At 40.1% G+C, this 18,984-nt stretch overlaps 1 protein-coding gene across 1 annotated transcript in view; it reads left to right on the top strand.

The window, feature by feature from the left end:
• The window catches only part of LOC138755120 (14-3-3 protein zeta/delta), a 29,511-nt gene extending 11,121 nt beyond the window's left edge, over nt 1-18,390 (top strand). The window contains exons 3-6 of the mRNA XM_069920451.1: nt 6,385-6,508; nt 15,702-15,865; nt 15,943-16,038; nt 16,682-18,390. Of these exons, the coding sequence (XP_069776552.1) occupies nt 6,385-6,508; nt 15,702-15,865; nt 15,943-16,038; nt 16,682-16,741 (444 nt within the window). The 3' untranslated portion in view covers nt 16,742-18,390. The remainder of the gene's footprint in view (nt 1-6,384; nt 6,509-15,701; nt 15,866-15,942; nt 16,039-16,681) is intronic.
• The last annotated feature ends 594 nt before the right edge of the window (nt 18,391-18,984 follow it).

Raw genomic sequence — 18,984 nt, 5'->3', positions numbered from 1 at the left:
GCGGCCTAACCAAAATTTTGTATAGCTGCAACGCAACTTCCTTGCTCTTACTCAATGCACTGACCAAAGATTGCAAGCATGCCATGTGCTTTTACTACCATATCTACTTGTGTGGCTACTTTCAGGGAGCTATGGACTTGGACCCCTCTGCACATCAATGTTGTTGTGTTCTGCCTAACTTTGCCCTTGCGTTTGACCTCCCCTTGTATTTAATCTGGGCATTTCTCTGCCCTCATCTGTGATCTGTATCCTGCCTTATTTGTGTATATGCATATATTGTAGATGCAATGTATTTATATTTTTAAATAATCAATAGTGATCCCAACACCTGTCTAACATGTCTGGTGTCCAGAATCCACTGCCCTATTCTCCTCATCAACCATCTTCATCACACCAAAAAAAATACTGCATTAAATTTGTAAGACATAACCTGCATGCTGATCAATCCTCATCTGACCATGAATTTCTAAATATACATAAATCCTATCCCTAAGTACCCTTTCCAAACTGGTGTTGGGTTCACTGCCCTATAATTTCTGGATTACCGTAACTGAACAAAGGGACAGTATTAGCTACGATCAAGTTCTTGGGGATCTCACCTTTTGCTAGCATGGATATAAGTAACTCTATCAAGAACCTAACAATCTCCTCTTGTCCCTTTCAATAATTGTGTCATCCTTGGGAACCTTTACCTTAATTATACTCCAAAAAAAAACCTGCACCACCCCTTAATTGATAACAAAACACCCAACTTGTTGGCGTTCTTCACACTGCTGTCACTAACGTCCATGTCCTAGGTGAAGCCAGATGGAATGTACATATTTAGTATTTCACATCCTCTGGTTGGCTCCAAGAACAAATTCTGTCCTTTGTCCTTGAGTGGCTTATTTCTTCACTAGTTCTCCTTGCCTTGAAATTCATGGTCCTTTTTAGACTTTTTAATGTTCTGCTTTAGTTCTTTCATGTCTTTGAATTCTTCGAGGGCTGTATCTAATTTCAGCTTCCCAAGCTTTGCCTATGCTTTTTTGAATAAATTCATGACCTCTCTCTTGCCTGTCAATCCCTGTAACGTGCAGGTCCTTGAGTAGTTCCCATATGACAGATCTGAACTTGCCAGATAACAGCTGCTTTCATTTTAAACTCTTTCCCTTGCCCTCAAACTCCAGTTTAATAATGACATCATTTTTCCCACCAGGGTCAAGCTTATCTTTGTTCATGACTTTAACCAAAAGGTTCTTGCACTGAAACTCCACAATCACCCTGCCAGGCTTTTTTTCCAAATATAAGGTCTAGTATGGCCATCTCCCTGCTTGGCTCAATGCTATTTCAAGAAACACTCCGGGATGCACCTAATAAATTGTGCCCTGTCCAAGTCTCAAGCATGAAGGAAGACTGTCACCTCTGGCAAAGTTAGTCTCCTGCTAAAATGACCAAGTTGTTTTTGCATCTTTCCATAATCTGTACATGTCTGGCTCTTAGCAGGTCTATATTGTAACCTTGCCAGAGATATTACACATTTCTTATTTTTGATCTCTACCTGTTAACTTAAAGGTTGAGCCCTCCAGTAGATTTTGAGTGCAGTTGTGATGCTCTCCTCATTTATAATGCAACCTCTCTACCAGAGCAAAATAGAAATACCATGCAGAGTTGATGTTTGAAATAATAGGCAATTTTTAAAAAAAAAACCTGTCAAAGCTGATCTGAGTATGATTTTAGTACTGTACGTTTTTCCTTATCCTAAGTTCCATTAACCAAAATTATCCATTAACCGACATCACAAGTTGAAAAAGATTATCACCCAACTTGCGCATGTGGCGCTCTTGATGCTCTGGTGCCATTTTGATAACAATGAAGCTCTCATGTACTGAAAAAAGATGTTTGCAAATGGCAAAAAGTCTGCAGATAGCACTATGAATGTCAGTGAAAAGAAAAGGAGGAAGCGTTTGTCTATAGAACAGAAAATTTAGCTTTTTTTTTTGGTACATATTAAACATTTCATGGTCAAAGCCTCCTGCTTTGTTGTTTAAACATTGGTATAAGAATTTTGCTAATGCTACTGAGCTGCCCTGTCATTTTTCTGTTGATCTAAAAAACACAATAGCCGAAACTGGTCTCAAGCTTTTCAGATATTGGGAAATGTACTCTACAAGTTTTATGCTCTCAATGGGCACAACTATAGAAACTTCATGAATGTAGTTTCACTGTTTCGATTACAGGATGGGAGTTGCAAAGATCATGGTGCTGGCAAGATAAAGGTTGATTACAGAATAGGATGCTTGTTTATCAACAAGTTTAACTTGGTAACAAGTGGTGTAGATTTCTGTTTCCAGCAATGGTACACATGATTGTAACTTAACAATAAATCCAATTTTCTATTAAAAGCAAAGGATGCATGTTATAACATAATTAATTTTGTTCCTGAAACTTGGGTGCTGTCACTGCTGTATTCCATGGGTCTACTCTTAAGTTTCTGTAAAGGCCACCATGCAATGTCCACATTCCCTACATTAATCCAGGTTCAAGTTCATCTGCTTTACATGCAATACTCTTTGTATTGAAATAAATGAACTTCACTCCATTGGTATCATTATGTTCATTAACATGGCTGTTCTTGTCCTTCCTTTCAGACTTGCATGGCATAACATCTGCCATGCCATCAACTTCACTTGATGCCACTGCCATTCTAATTTCAGCCTCCTGACTAGCACTAACAAATCTTCCTGTGAGGATATTGGTTTCCCTCCAGTTTTATGCAACCTAATCTTGTTGGGTAGATCCACAAATCTGAAGCCCTCCCTTGTGCCACCTCCTAGGCCACATGTGCACTATAATTATTTCTTGCCTTGCAAACATGGGTAGTAATTATGAGATTACAACTTGGTCTACCTTTTAAAACATTACTTAGCTCCTTAAAATAATTTTGCAGGGCCACATCTCCCTTCCTGCCTTTGTCATTAGTACCAGTATGGACCACCACCTTCGGCTGCTCACCCTCTCAGAATATCTTGCACCTATCTTCTCGGTGACATTCTTCACCATGGCACTATACTGGTGTGTCATGGACAGAAAAACATGTCTGTGCCCTGAACATTTGGAGTCTCCTATCACTGCCTAACGCTACCCTCCCTGCTAAGCCTCAGCTGGTTGAGGTGCTGCTGACCTGGATGCTGCTGTTACCCACTGAAAGGCCATATCTCTTTTTCCCATCCTCAAGCAGTACAGAGTGATATGCCTATCCCTTGGAGCATGGTCATAGTGGACTCCTGCATTGTTTGTCTACTCCGTTTGTTTCCTAGTGGTCATCCACCTTACTGCCTCCTGCACTTTAGGTGTGACCACATTACTGTTTCCTGCTATCTGGGATGATCTTGAATTTGCCTAGCTCTTTGATACAGTCAGTCAGGAGTTGTAGCTAGATGCACTTCCCTCAGGTGTAGACACCAGGGTACCCTTCTCCCACATCCTACAGGAGGGGCATACATCTCCTCTGACTGCCATCCTGACTAAGCTCTCGGCCAACATATCTGGAGCTAAAGCATTAACATTTGCCGTCATCACCATCTCAACCACTGCCTGCCTTTTATTCACTTGCTGATTGCTGCTAAAGTCTGGTGTATTGTGCATCAATGAACCTTTATTCTCACAGATGACATTTAACAGACCACCCATGAATTAAGCACTAAATGTTTTAAAGCTAAAAGTTGGAAGTGCTATAGATTAGCAGTTTGCCTTTAAGGAAACAATTTTGAATCATTAGCTGCTTCTGCAAAAGGTGGAAGTTTCAGACCTTGTTTGAAAAATTGAAGCATATGGGACATTGGTCTATAGAATTTGAAGTACCGCACTGTTGATCTTTAAAGAATCATGTGCTGATTTGCGATGTATCCCATGGACGTTGGAATGATTTTGATTTTAAAACTCTTCTGAAAAGACCACAATCAACTATCTAGCTTTGGTCAAAAATCAGTATGTCTAGTTGTATCATTTCAAGTTAGAAATTTAGCTCAACTGTTTGCATTGTCACTTTGTCTCACAAGCTTTTTTTTAAAAAAAAAGTTAAAACGTTGCAAACTATTAAATAAAATTAATTAGTAAAAGGCTAAAAATGATGTTTGTAACATTTGTAACATCAGCTTGATGGCTCTTTTGGTCATTGTACTACATTTTTAAAGACCTATTTGACCTGGCATTCTTGGTGGATTCTTGAAAGTAATTCGGAGTCTTACCAAGAGAATTTTGTATGATTCTGTATAGAGGTCAGTTTTTTTCCCCTCCCAATCACTTTATTGGAGTCTGGGCCTGTTGGAGAATTTGTATGCCTTTTCCCATTTAGGACACAAAAAAAAATCACATCTGTGCAATGTATTCTGATGCATCTTGACTAGCTGTACTTTTTAGGAAAGTTTAAAAAAAAATCAAGGTACAAATGGCCAAAGATTGAGGTTAAAGCTTGATGTTTTTATTGCTTTCTAAAAGTTTTGATTTCCCCAAGGAATCTGGTTACTTTGCCTGTTGAGGCTTCTTTTAATCACTCGTTTTTTGGGGGAGGCTACAAGTGTCACTGGCATTGCCAGAGTTTATTGCCATTCCTAATTCAGCTTTCACTTTGAACTTGCTGCAGTTCTGGTTTTTTAAAAAAAAATTAACTGATCAGGTCCAGTGGTGATGAAGTGATGTATCTAAGTTAGAGCAGAGTGTGATTTGGGTTGGAAGCATCTCAGTGGCTGTGTGACATGAGCATCAAGCCCCTTGACTGTAGTGGTTGAGAGTTTGGAGATTTATGGTAGCTATGATGAGTTTGTGGTGGGGTGGAATGAATATTTAGTGCTGAAGAGAATGTAGGGTCTTGCTTTGTATTGGATGCTGTTGAGTTTCCAACCTTGTTGGAGCTGTATTATCTGGGCAGCATTGTCCATGTTTTTGATTCTTGTTGAATGGCTTTGTCTAACACTTCTGTGTCATGAATATTGCTTCTCTACAAGTCCATGTATGACTGCTGTTGATGTCTTGTGTGCCACAAAATCTGCTTTATTTGCTAAGCAAGTTATAGTTTCTCTGGTAGTATACGGTTTCATCATCTGATTGAGGTGACTAAATTGATTGTCTTTTTGAGGTCAGGATGCACTTGGCTAATTGTCCATGATTTGGTACATGCCAGTGTTTTAAATACCAGAAGAGTTTAATTGGAGGAAGGGCTATTTCTGAAGTGGAGGTCTGTAGTACTACACCTAGGACTCCTTGTCTGATTCCATAGCCGATGCTGTGTTTCAGCCATTGACATTGCATAGAGTGAGTCAAATTGACTAAGATGGCTTCTGTGGTGAGGAACTCCGGAAAAGGTTAATCTAGTCATCTACTCAGCATTTTTATCTGAATGTCATTAGTCAGTAGAGTTCCAGTAGCATTTAGAGTGTCCGTTCTCAATGTGGGGGGGGGGGGGGTGGGGAAGAAGAGAATAGCTCCCGCCACAGCACATAATTATAAAATATTTTTGTGGTCGGTAGGAGAGAAGTATGGAAGAAACCAACTAAATGACTTCTTCACCAGGGAGGGTGCAGAGTCCGAAGGGGACCATAGCCAAAAAAAAGTTGAGAATGGCTAATTTAGAGTACAAAAGATCATGCCGATTAAATGCTTTCCAAACCTGGACCAGTATAACTCTGCAAAGATGTTCACGTTTAATTTTACTAATCCATTATGTCACTTGTATGTGCTCATATTATAGGGTTCTAATGAAATCCATTCAAATGAAGACCAAACCCTTTGAGCAATGTTTTCTAAAGACTTTGTGCTTAAGATTGGTTGACCTACAGTTGAGAGACCTATGCTGGGACAGCTTGGATGGGGTAGCATTAACCATTAAGTTGGCTGTTTGAAGTCTGCAATATAATGAAGAATATCTATCTGTGTCCTGGAATTTGGCATGTGTAGTTAAGCTGTACAGGTACACAATCCTTTATCCGGACATCTATAATCCAGAAAGCTCCAAAAACAGGCAAGTGGAACGAGGGACCAGCAGCATAAGTTGGGCGGACGAGGAACCAGCAGCGTGAGTCGGGCAGGCTTAAATCTGGCTTTCCGAAATTTGGAACACACTGTCCCAAAGGGTTCTGGGTAAAGGGTTGTGTACCTGCACTTCATGTCAAATAAAATAGCTCTTGTTCCCCCATACTTTTTGCACTATTATCTGATGCCTCTGAGCTGTAGGTAAAATATTTTAACAAACTTGGTTAATCTTGAATTTTCTAATCTCATGTTTGAATTAAGAACAGAGTACAATACAGTATAAACATTTTAAAATGTACTTGCAAGCTATCAAAATTGTTTACCGGTGAAACTCTTTTACTGAATATTTAAAATTTGTCCTGTATTTCAAATTGACAGAATCTTCTTGATAAATTCTTGATTGCCAATGCTTCTACACCAGAGAGCAAAGTTTTCTACTTGAAAATGAAGGGGGATTATTATCGTTACTTAGCTGAAGTGGCTGCTGGAGATGACAAGAAAGGTATGTTGAAATGTAAAATGCTGGGATGAATCTAACTTCAATCGATAAAGCTAGAATTTTTTGCTTAAGAGTATTTCAACTTCAATGTTTAATAATTTATTTTTTCATTTAAATCATTTTGATCAGTATGATGCAATAAATTAAAAAAACAATTCTACAAGTCCAACCATTGATTGCATTTCTGAAATATTTGAGGAGCCATGCATTTGTTGATCCATGGCTCACTTCCTTCATGTGCTGGAGTTCATGCACTAGTTTGACCCAAATGTGCATGTTGACATGCACAAAATCCAAAGGAAGGTCCTAGTTTTCAAACAATATTTTGGTGTTAAGTCTCTGAACTTGCAGCCAGAGTTGTGGACCATTGACAGGAGCATCCAAACTTTTGAAGGGCCAGGTGGCCTACTCCCAACATTCCCTGCCGTTCTATATGATCATAACTCATTTTCTCCAGATGCTGACTGTCAATTTCACTAACCCACAATTTTCTGATCTTTTGAAAAATGTATCTGCTTCACATCTCTCAAGGGATCTGACTTTCACAATCCTGTGCGATAAATTGGACATTTATGCTCTACAGAACAAAATTGCTTCTCACCTCAATTTTAAATGACTGTTCCCTTGGAACTAAATTCCTTTGAGGCTTCCTCATTAATGTAAACATTTCAATGCTTCTTATAACCCTCATTCTAAACTTCAAAGAATATAGATCCAATCTTTCTAACTGTTTGTGGTAAGGCAACTCTTCCATTCCAATAGTTAGCCCAGTTATTCTCTTGTGAGTTGGAATCCCACTGCCACAGATGAGAAATTTAAGTTCCAGTATGGTAATTAAAATCTGAAAGTTTTGGAGAATGTTGGATGTTGTGATGTGAAATGCCTTTTGTTAAAAACCCCATCTGATTCTCTAATGTTTGGCCTGTCACTAAAAGCTCCGTCTGATTCGTAATTCTTCCTGAACTGAAGCAGCTAGTAGGGGTTTAAAAATTGGAATATTACAGGAGTTTAACCTGCCAATTTGGGAGGTTATCTACCTGTGTACAGGCCAATTGGTGGGTAGAAATTTTTTAAAAAGCTAGAATGAGGTTGACAAACCACCTTGGAGGTGGATTGTCTGCCTGTGTACATGCACCCTGTAGCTACTGCTGGTCAATTTGTAAGAGATCGATGGCTGCCCATGTAGAAAATGACGTCAGCGCTTGCGTGCAATGGCTGTCTTCCTTATCCATAATCCCCTGCACCACTGGAACGCCAGAGCAGTTCCAGCAGAGTGGAGGATTGAGTAAGAAGGACAGTCATTGTTCCTGCCCCAACTCTGCTCCGCCATGATATTGCGTTCCTCCCCTGCGCTTATCCCGGACCCAACAGCCCCCACACCCACCCCGGCCACTTACCTTTTGGAGGCTAACAGGGAACAGGGTATTTCCTATGGGTCCTCTGGTGACACCGTGAGTACGTGACGTGTCACTGAAGGGGCTGGAGTGCCCTTAAATTGCCCGGTCACTGTTCAATCTACAATTTAGGGTCCAGTGTGTAGGAGCTTTCTGCACAGGTAGGATACAAGGATCCTGAGCAGCCCTAGTTTGTAAACACCTAATGATGGATAATGCTGACACTGATGTACGAATCTTGTGCTCTTATCAAACACATCCATATGATAACTGCATTTCAGGTAGAAAGGAAATTCCAAACTGCTACTTAACATCCATATGTATTTTTCAGCCTAAATCCAAGCTAGTGCTGTAAATCCAACTCACTTCCATAAGATGCATTTGATAGGAATTTGGGAGATGGCTGAAAATGTTTATGCTTTCGAGGAATGCAGTGCTCCACTTGGCTTTCATCAGAAGGAACCATTAATCTCATTAGGACAATTGTTGTGACAGTGGTTTGAGATTAATGGTGGGAGGGACCAGAGTATTTGTTATTGGAATTTTATCTGCAAGATGATCCATCTTCAAATTGGTCAAAAAACTGTTGGGACTAATTTAATTTCATAGCCTCATGCTGATATGGGCACTTGTGGAGGAGCAAAGAAACACCCACCCCATTAATTATGATATAATTCTATATATCCAAGTTATTGACCTCTTTGGGGAGGAAAATGGGGACTTTCTAGGTTTCTTAATTATCACTAGTTGTATTGGCCTTTTCATTAAAGAATCACATCAAGCTAGTTTATCCTCGTCAGTAAACTGCCATCTTCAGCAGCAAACGAGATAAGAACGTGTACAGCAGGAGTTTCCCATCTGCTCGGCAAGATCAGAGCTGGGATGGTCTTTTGCCCTTTTTATACTAACCCTATGACTGTTCCTTCGGTGTTAGAAAAATATCTTGACCTGTCTGAGATGTACTTGCCAAATGAGCCCCCCATGGTTAGAGAGTTCCAAAGAGTTGCTCATCCTCTGGGGGAAGACTCTTCTGGCTCTAAGCACCCCAATGAGAAAAAGCATAATTTTTACATCTAGCATGTTGAGGCCTGTAAGAATATTATTTTAATATCACGAAACTAACAATTAGGAAGACAACAAAATGCTTAATCGTCCCTTCTGTCATAGTGACTGCAACAATGCCTTTTGTGTAGCTCCTGCATGAATTCACTGCTTGCACACTCCCGGACCTCAAATTTAAAACAAGCTTCTTATTTATTTCTTACTTGTGTCATATTTCTCATCTTTGACCACAGCCCCCCAAAATAATTCCAGGCCTTGTTTGTTTCAAGGAAATCATTTGTTACTCTGTTTACGTAGTCTGTGGATGTGTATTCTTTGGTCCTTTTGATCCAAGCTTCAGAATTTATTATTTGACCTTGTAAAGTGCATAACTTCATTGACCTGAAGTGAATTCCTTTTGTCACTTTTCTGTCCCCACAATCGGTTTTGTGAGTTGTGCAGCCAACAGCTCTCCCTTTTTCTAAAACAGCTGACCGATTTATTTTTGATGTTGCAGCTGCTTTTAAATCCATTTTGTTGCTTTGTCTTTAATTCTCTTGGCTTTTAGTTTGAAAAGCCTGCCATTTGTGATTTTGGTCAAGATTCTGTGGTATGTGGTTGTTTCTTGCACAAGTGTTTGGATAAATCTATCCATTAAGTTAATGTAGTTGCAATTGTGAGTGTGTTGCATACATGTAGTCTTAAAGTTGGCATTTGATGGCACTTTTTGATTGCTTGCTGCGCTTCAGCAAATGAAAGTAGTCATTCCCTTTTGGGTATGGGTAAACATGAATATTAATTGACCATCAGATTTTGTAGAGAAACACTAATAACTTGGTCATCCACCTAAAGGTCCTGTGCTGGTATGCAAGTTTCACCTGGTGTTCTTGTGACTGAGCAAATCACAAACATTCTACAAGATTTTTTTTCCTTTGGTTTGCCAGTTAGTAGAACTTGTGCTCAATTAACCCATGCTGATTTTAGAAGCCTCTTGTTACTGAAAAATTAGGACTGTTTGGAGCTATTGCATGTGAGTGACTTGGTAGTCATGTTAGTGCTGAGCTGGATAAAGCTAACAGCACCCTAAAGGGGTTGAATTAGTGCCACTCTGTTAAATGTTTAACAAATTGGGTAGAAACATGCCTTCCAAATCCGAATGACTCATGGCAATGTTCCAAAGAAATATGAAGCTTGTTATTGCTGTGTTCATTTACTGTTGTGATATGTCACTGTTCAACACTTTAAGCTTTGTTGGTGCTTACAGATGCATGGAATGTGGTTGATGTGAAAACTAAGCTGAAAACATAATTTCCATTTGGAGTTCTGGGTAAACTTCCTTTGCTTTTATTCCAATTGGAAAATCGGGATAGTTGGAGGTGCCCTATGTAATTGATAATGCAGGATGAATGAGGATTTAGTTTCAGGATCTGTAAAGTTATTGTGATTCATTTACCATTATAAAGATAAAATATAACTATACATTTTTAAAGCAAGTTCAAAACACTCATCTGCATATTCTATTAATTTGGATGTTGCCACATTTGGACCTTCAATGCTGGGGATGGCAGGTTTTGGACATGCATCACCTTTAGGACATTTAAGAAAGACATTTTACTTAATTGCAGTCATATAAGTGCAAAACAGCCTTATTGCCTGACCAGTTTGGGCTGACCAAGTACTCATCTACACTAAACCCATTTACCTGCAATTGAACTGTAGCTGTCTATGCTTTGGTTATTCAAGTACTTGTCTAGGTACTTTAATGTTGAGTCTCTGCCTTAACTATCCTCTTGCACAGTCAGTCATACAGTACAGAAATAGACCCTTTGATCAACCATGCTAACCTTTATCGCTGTCTAGGCTAATCCTGCATTAGGATTGTATCCTCTGCTTCTCCACTAATGGTATCTGGTTTTTGCACCACTACCTCTAACACCTTGTTCTTGATATCAACCTTTTATTTAAAAAAACACTTGCCCCTGTAGATCCTCTTTAAATCTCCTACCTTTCTGTATATTCCTAATACATCCATCCACCGTTCATTGTATCCCCCATGAACAAGTTGCTCATCACCGTGCGCTATATGCGTATTTTACAAACCAGGTTCTCTCTGCGGGTTATGTGCATGTGTACTATATGGGAATATTTTTACGTTGAAAGAACACACACAATTAATAGTGGACATGGGAATATAATAGCGGCATTGAAAGAACGCGCGCAATTTTTGGTGGGAATGTTAGCGGGCGTGGGAATGTTAGCGGGCGTGGGAATGTTAGCGGGCGTGGGAATGTTAGCGGGCGTGGGAATGTTAGCGGGCGTGGGAATGTTAGCGGGCGTGGGAATGTTAGCGGGCGTGGGAATGTTAGCGGGCGTGGGAATGTTAGCGGGCGTGGGAATGTTAGCGGGCGTGGGAATGTTAGCGGGCGTGGGAATGTTAGCGGGCGTGGGATTGTTAGCGGGCGTGGGAATGTTAGCGGGCGTGGGAATGTTAGCGGGCGTGGGAATGTTAGCGGGCGTGGGAATGTTAGCGGGCGTGGGAATGTTAGCGGGCGTGGGAATGTTAGCGGGCGTGGGAATGTTAGCGGGCGTGGGAATGTTAGCGGGCGTGGGAATGTTAGCGGGCGTGGGAATGTTAGCGGGCGTGGGAATGTTAGCGGGCGTGGGAATGTTAGCGGGCGTGGGAATGTTAGCGGGCGTGGGAATGTTAGCGGGCGTGGGAATGTTAGCGGGCGTGGGAATGTTAGCGGGCGTGGGAATGTTAGCGGGCGTGGGAATGTTAGCGGGCGTGGGAATGTTAGCGGGCGTGGGAATGTTAGCGGGCGTGGGAATGTTAGCGGGCGTGGGAATGTTAGCGGGCGTGGGAATGTTAGCGGGCGTGGGAATGTTAGCGGGCGTGGGAATGTTAGCGGGCGTGGGAATGTTAGCGGGCGTGGGAATGTTAGCGGGCGTGGGAATGTTATAGTGGTGAAGAATGGGCACAATTTATGGCAGACATGGGAAATCTTGGAAATATCTCTGTACTGAATGCTATGGTGTTCCTATAAACAAGTCATATAGGCTAGGGCACTGCATCGTATCAATATTAATTGCCCAGACCTATTCCTGAGGGAAGAGATAAACCTGTCAAGTGCCTCTGCTAAGAGACAACATTAGAATTTAAAAACCTGCTCAACTCTGATGCCTGTCTTCAATTTATTTAAATGATACCTCTCCAACAAAGCTTGTTAATGTGTTGCAGCAGGATATAATGGACGATTGACACCTCTGGGGCAAGTTGATTGGGTATTAATTGCGGGAGATTAACTGTGGCAGATATTGGTATGTGCTTTGTCTCGTCCCATTTAAATGCAAATTGCTTTTTCTAGTCAGAATTTAGAATATTTTACCTGCGCGTTGTAAGAAAATACTTTTGCACAATTTGATTTTCTGCACGTTATATGAGTGAAAATACGGTATAAGCAAGGGTTATTGACACCTATGAAATTGAGGAGTTGGGGGAAACTTCTTTCTTATTCGTGCCATTCATAAATTTGTACACTTCTATCATATTTCTCATCTTTGACCCCACCCCACAAAACAACTCCTGGCCTTGTCTGTTTCAAGGAAATCAAATCAATTCTCTTAACTAGATTCCATCTAGGTAAATCTCCTCTGTACCTTATCCAGAGCAGTCTTGTCCTTTCTATGCTGTTGTGACAAAAACTACATGGAAATTTCCAGATGTATTTTCACAAGGGTTTTATCAAGCAGTTCCATATTTCTCTGCTCTTATTCTATTCCATGGCTAATAAAGGCCAGTATTCCATATCGTTTCTTTACCACTTGTGCTGCCTCCTTTGGAAATCTACCATCAGTTCTATCTTGCTCTTTAGCTTTCCAAAATGCTTAATCTTGTATGCAACAATTAAAATTCCACTACATTACTCTGTCCAGTTTGCCAATTGACCAATTTTTCCATAGCCTGTTAATAATTTTTGTCATCTATATGGGTAATCTACATTACATTATGTTACTATCCATTAACAATGGCGTGAAGCAAGGCTGTGTTCTCGCACCAACCCTCTTTTCAATCTTCTTCAGCATGATGCTGAACCAAGCCATGAAAGACCCCAACAATGAAGACGCTGTTTACATCCGGTACCGCACGGATGGCAGTCTCTTCAATCTGAGGCGCCTGCAAGCTCACACCAAGACACAAGAGAAACTTGTCCGTGAACTACTCTTTGCAGACGATGCTGCTTTAGTTGCCCATTCAGAGCCAGCTCTTCAGCGCTTGACGTCCTGCTTTGCGGAAACTGCCAAAATGTTTGGCCTGGAAGTCAGCCTGAAGAAAACTGAGGTCCTCCATCAGCCAGCTCCCCACCATGATTACCAGCCCCCCCACATCTCCATCGGGCACACAAAACTCAAAACGGTCAACCAGTTTACCTATCTCGGCTGCACCATTTCATCAGATGCAAGGATCGACAATGAGATAGACAACAGACTCGCCAAGGCAAATAGCGCCTTTGGAAGACTACACAAAAGAGTCTGGAAAAACAACCAACTGAAAAACCTCACAAAGATAAGCGTATACAGAGCCGTTGTCATACCCACACTCCTGTTCGGCTCCGAATCATGGGTCCTCTACCGGCACCACCTACGGCTCCTAGAACGCTTTCACCAGCGTTGTCTCCGCTCCATCCTCAACATCCATTGGAGCGCTTACATCCCTAACGTCGAAGTACTCGAGATGGCAGAGGTCGACAGCATCGAGTCCACGCTGCTGAAGATCCAGCTGCGCTGGATGGGTCACGTCTCCAGAATGGAGGACCATCGCCTTCCCAAGATCGTGTTATATGGCGAGCTCTCCACTGGCCACCGTGACAGAGATGCACCAAAGAAAAGGTACAAGGATTGCCTAAAGAAATCTCTTGGTGCCTGCCACATTGACCACCGCCAGTGGGCTGATAATACCTCAAACCGTGCATCTTGACGCCTCACAGTTTAGCGGGCAGCAACCTCCTTTGAAGAAGACCGCAGAGCCCACCTCACTGACAAAAGGCAAAGGAGGAAAAACCCAACCAATTTTCCCCTGCAACCGCTGCAATCGTGTCTGCCTGTCCCGCATCGGACTTGTCAGCCACAAACGAGCCTGCAGCTGACGTGGACTTTTTACCCCCTCCATAAATCTTCGTCCGCGAAGCCAAGCCAAAGAAAGATGTTACTATCCAAGTCATTAATGTAAGGGTCCCAATTTTGATCCCCGTGGCATATTTTTTAAAAATTCAGATGTAAAAATACCATCACTCTCATCAACACAATTTTTGTTCCAGTTTGCCTTGTGTTCCATGGACTGTAACCTTTTGGACTAGCTATCTTTGAGACCTATATGCCTCAGCTTTCACTTAGGCTGCATCAACTGGAGGGGGGAGGGTGCAAGATGAGAAATCTCGTAGAATTGTACAGGGCAACACGGTTTGCTGTTACAGCACCAGTAATCAGGACCGGGGGTCGAATGCTGCGCTGTTTGTAAGGAGTTTGTACGCTGTCCTGTGTCTGCATGGGTTATCCCCGGGAGAGGGGAACTCTGGTTTCTTCCCACTATTAAAAACATACTGGGGACTGTCGGTTAATGGTGTGTAAATTGGGCATCACTGACTCGTGGACTAAATTTAAAAATTTGGACACATTTATAATGGACATGAATATGGTAGACATAACAAACTTCCCCTCCCTCCCCATTCCTCAATAGTAGAGGTGTCTGATCCTTGTGCATAAGAAGGTAACAAGCAATTTGTTCATGGGGCATACAAGGAAGAGGTTGTTCAACAGTGGTTGGAGAGTTAGGAATGCACAGAAAGGTAGGAGGTTTAAAGGGGATATACAGGTATAAGGTTGATACCTAGAACAAGGTACTAGAGGTGGTGGATTTAATTACTGCCCTTGGAAGACATTTTAGATGGTAATTTGAAAAAAGGTATAGAAAGATGCAATCCTAATGCAGGATTAGTGTAGATGGGGATAAAAGTTAGAAAGGACATGGTTGATCAAAGTCTGCATTACTACAGGAATATAGTTAAACCAGAGACTCAATATTGGCCATTTAAAAATAAATAAATAAATAAATTCAATTAAACTTTTCCTAAGATTTGACAGGGTTCAAATTGATTTTGTATTACAAAAATTGAGCACATTTAAGAGAATGTAATTTTGTGCATAAAAAATGAATTTGGAAGATTCAAAAGAATGAGGGGCTAAATGGGTTGCTTTCTCAATTTGGTTAAACTCTACTCCCATGTTGAATTGAAATTGTCAGTTGATCTAGTTTTCACCAGGCATCGGAGTACTGGATTTGAGTTTATATATAATTGAAAATTTAATAAGGTGTGGAGACTTGAGGGGAATGAGAAATTATGGTTGTGTGACTGCATGCTGAGACTGGGATTTCAATTTTTAACTGATATTCCCCCTATTGAAAGTAATTGCACATCTCCTGTACAAATGTAAAATGTCATTTAAGGTGATCAATTAAGCTTTTTGAAATCAGATTGAGCAATATTTTTACTATTTGCTATATGCTGATTGAAGACTTTCATGTTGGTTATTTTTTTTGAAATGCGCTCATTGGGACACAACGTAACAAGTTTGAATTCAAACTATTCAGTGGAGTATCTTTCAAAAATATTTAATTTTGCTGATATTGAATAGGTATTACATGAAAGTCAATTTGGGAAATAAATGGACGTCCTAAATGAATGCCTTTAATTTCTTTTTTTTAGAGACAGTGCACAATTCGCAAAAAGCCTACAAAGAAGCGTTTGAAATCAGTAAAAGAGAGATGCAACCAACACACCCTATCCGCCTGGGACTGGCGCTTAATTTCTCGGTGTTTTATTATGAAATTCTTAACGCTCCAGAACAAGCTTGTAGTCTCGCAAAGACTGTAAGTACAGACAAAATTCTTTTGAATAAGTTCATTTTATAGTTATTACATCTGACTATATTTTCTCATTCTAAAAGGCATTTGACGAAGCAATTGCAGAACTTGATACACTGAATGAAGATTCCTACAAAGACAGCACATTAATAATGCAGTTATTGCGAGATAACTTGACAGTAAGTATTTGAATGTACTTGTGTATTAGAGATTTTTGTCCCAAGAGCATAGAATTCATAATCATATGGATCAGGTGCAAAGGTCAACTTTTCAATAAAAACTTGATGGAAATTGATACAGAAATTGTGTGTGCAAGGATTTGAATGACTAATCCAAGGTATTTGAGTAAATGTGGGTTAGCTGGTTGGAAAGGGAGCCATAATTTAATGTACTGGTGAGGGTGATTGTTAAACTAGCTGTTTTCATTTTCTTCACCTTCCTGCTTTGAACCGTATCCATTTCCATGCTTCTCTGTGATAGGCTGACTTCTATCAATGAAAATGGTTTGCTCCAATGTAATGAGCCTTGCCATGAGGCTGAAATAGTTCCTTGCTCTTTCAACTTGATGGTCTGTGGGAGCAATTTGTATGGGAGACTTTAATCCTAATGATTGTAAACTTTGGCATATGATCTTAAGACCATGCTTTGCCATCTGAGTACACAAAATATTTGTAATCTTCATACTAAATATACTAAAATGGTGACCAGGAGAGAAGGATAATCACAGCATTTAACTTGTTTTCCTATATTACACAGCATAGCTTGCATTCAAGAGTATCTCTGATTTATACTGAGGCACTAATTTGAATTTTATCTTTCTAGTTGTGGACTTCAGACAACCAGGGGGAAGAAGCTGATGCTGGCGAGGGAGGAGAGAATTAAACTTCCCCCTTCTAGTTCTGTCTGCCTCATTCCTGAATCTTCACCATCAAGACTATTTGTAATCTCTGCTGTCCCACTAGTTTCTATTTTAGGTCTTTGGAGAGCTTCTGTCACTTTTGGGTCTGTGTTTCCCATGTGGTTTGTGTTTGATTGGGGAGAAGTCCATTCATATTGGGAACTCTTGTACTGTATGTTTCAGATGGCCAATGTAAATTCAGGGTGTGGAATTTTTATACAAGTTTTAAATGTTTGGTTAGTACTCTTTGTAGCTGTGGTTTCCACAAAGCTAATGTCAAATATGTCCTGTACTAGCAAAGAAAGATGCCCCTAACTTAAGTGTCCGTATTGGGAAATGGCAGATTCAGTGCGAGTCGTGCAATTTCTAGAGAGTTGCTAATCGGTAGAGCAAACCCGCACCATTACATGTCTCAGGATTTTTGGGATAGGGCAGAGGAGGATTAACATTCCATGAGTTGCAAGTTTCACCATTGCTCATGTCTTCATTTTGCTATACATCTGAACATTTTATTTGTATTTAAAAGAAATTATTGTCAACGTAAGAACAAATGTACAAGCAAACATGCAGTAAAAATAAACGCTTAACTTTGATAATGTATGTTTAAGAGGTAAAGACCTTCCCATGTGTTTATCTGGTAACTTTTTTGTTTTTTTTAGTTTTGCTTTGTGGTCTTGATTGCCTAACACGCATGTGGCTGTGAAATAGTTAACAGGGAAGTAATGAGATATATTGCTGTATGGCTAGCTGCATTCATGTCTTCTGGACTTTTCATAAGAACACAAGCATAATTGTTATCAAGAAAATGTGTAAAGTTGATGTAAGTGGAATAAAATGTTTTATGAATGGATTTTTAAAAATTTCAATTTGATTTACTAAATTATATGCTGATATTTGTGTCTCCAATGAAATGGAATTCACAAATATAGTTTGGATGCATGACATTGGAAGCTTTGGATAAATGCTCAAACTGCTGCCTCAAATGAAGGAATAATTGTTCAGCATATTTTCAATCTAGGTTAGTTGTCTGACAATGTTTTGACCGATTCCTGAAACTGTTCAAAACTAAATGGATGGCAAGCCTCCATTTTAATTGTAAATAGTACATTGGCAGTGTTTTCAGTATTTTCCTGAAAATCATTTAGCCATGCACAAAAGTAAAATGAAAGATTATGCCTCATTTGCAAAAATATATGGCCTGGTTTTGCTCTTTGGACATCTTTACTGATAGCTTTGTTTTTTTTCCCTAGTTCCCTAGTTAAACATCTGTTTTACAATGGCAACTCCAATGTACTATATTAATAAATCAATTATCCATCAAAAATTTTAGCATTAGAATTTTGTTTCACCTTCATTGATTAGCAGTTAATACAACCCATGCAGAAATGTCTGGCAGAATAAATGTGTAGATCATAAGGGATCTAAAGACCAAAAAATGAGAGAATACTAATTTGATAGGAGGCAGTGAAGAAGGGACCAGCTCCAGGGAAGGAAGAGTGTATCTATTAACAACTGGCTTGAACCAACAGTTTGAATTTTGACAGCAAAATCTGTATTGTCTTGTCATTTGGGGTAAAGAACAAATGTACCAAAAACAAAATTAAATATCTGGAATAGTATGAAGAACAGATAAGTTTCCAGATTGTCTTTGTGCTCCCTTCCTCTCCTTCATGTCCCCTGAAATTTGTTGGTTGGATGCACTGCAGGTTTCTGTTCAACCAGAAATGAAATGCAAAAGCTTTTTTCTCTTCATTGACACCTTTTGCAGGTTTCATTTATTTTTTGATGTATACAAGGTTGTTGGTATTCTTCATTTTTCATGTTAACAAAAATCTAATATTCTTGGATTCTCAGGATTTAGCTGTCAGATGCGCCTAAACATCAGAATGAACCAGAGCATTTGGGTGCTCGCGACGTAAAACACGGTAACGGGCCTTTCTGTCTCACAAGCCCATGCCACACAAATATCCCAATTAACCTACAACCCCCGGGCTTTTTGAATGGTGGAAGGAAATCCACCCAGATATGGGAGAATGTACAAACTCGTTACAGCACAGGATTCGAAACTCTGTCACTGATGCAGTAATAGTGTTGCACTAACTACTGCTTTCAACTAGTCTTAAAATCTGCGCTAAATGCAACTTTTGTAATCTGCCCCAATGAAATTTGTATATAATTTTTACATGATCATTATATAGAAAAGGCTTGTTTGATCCCCCATTAATTG

Source organism: Narcine bancroftii, chromosome 2, assembly GCF_036971445.1.
Source record: "Narcine bancroftii isolate sNarBan1 chromosome 2, sNarBan1.hap1, whole genome shotgun sequence".
Taxonomy (NCBI): Eukaryota; Metazoa; Chordata; class Chondrichthyes; order Torpediniformes; family Narcinidae; genus Narcine; species Narcine bancroftii.
The sequence above is the reverse complement of the archived record's forward strand: the minus strand, read 5'-3'. Positions and strand labels throughout refer to the sequence as shown.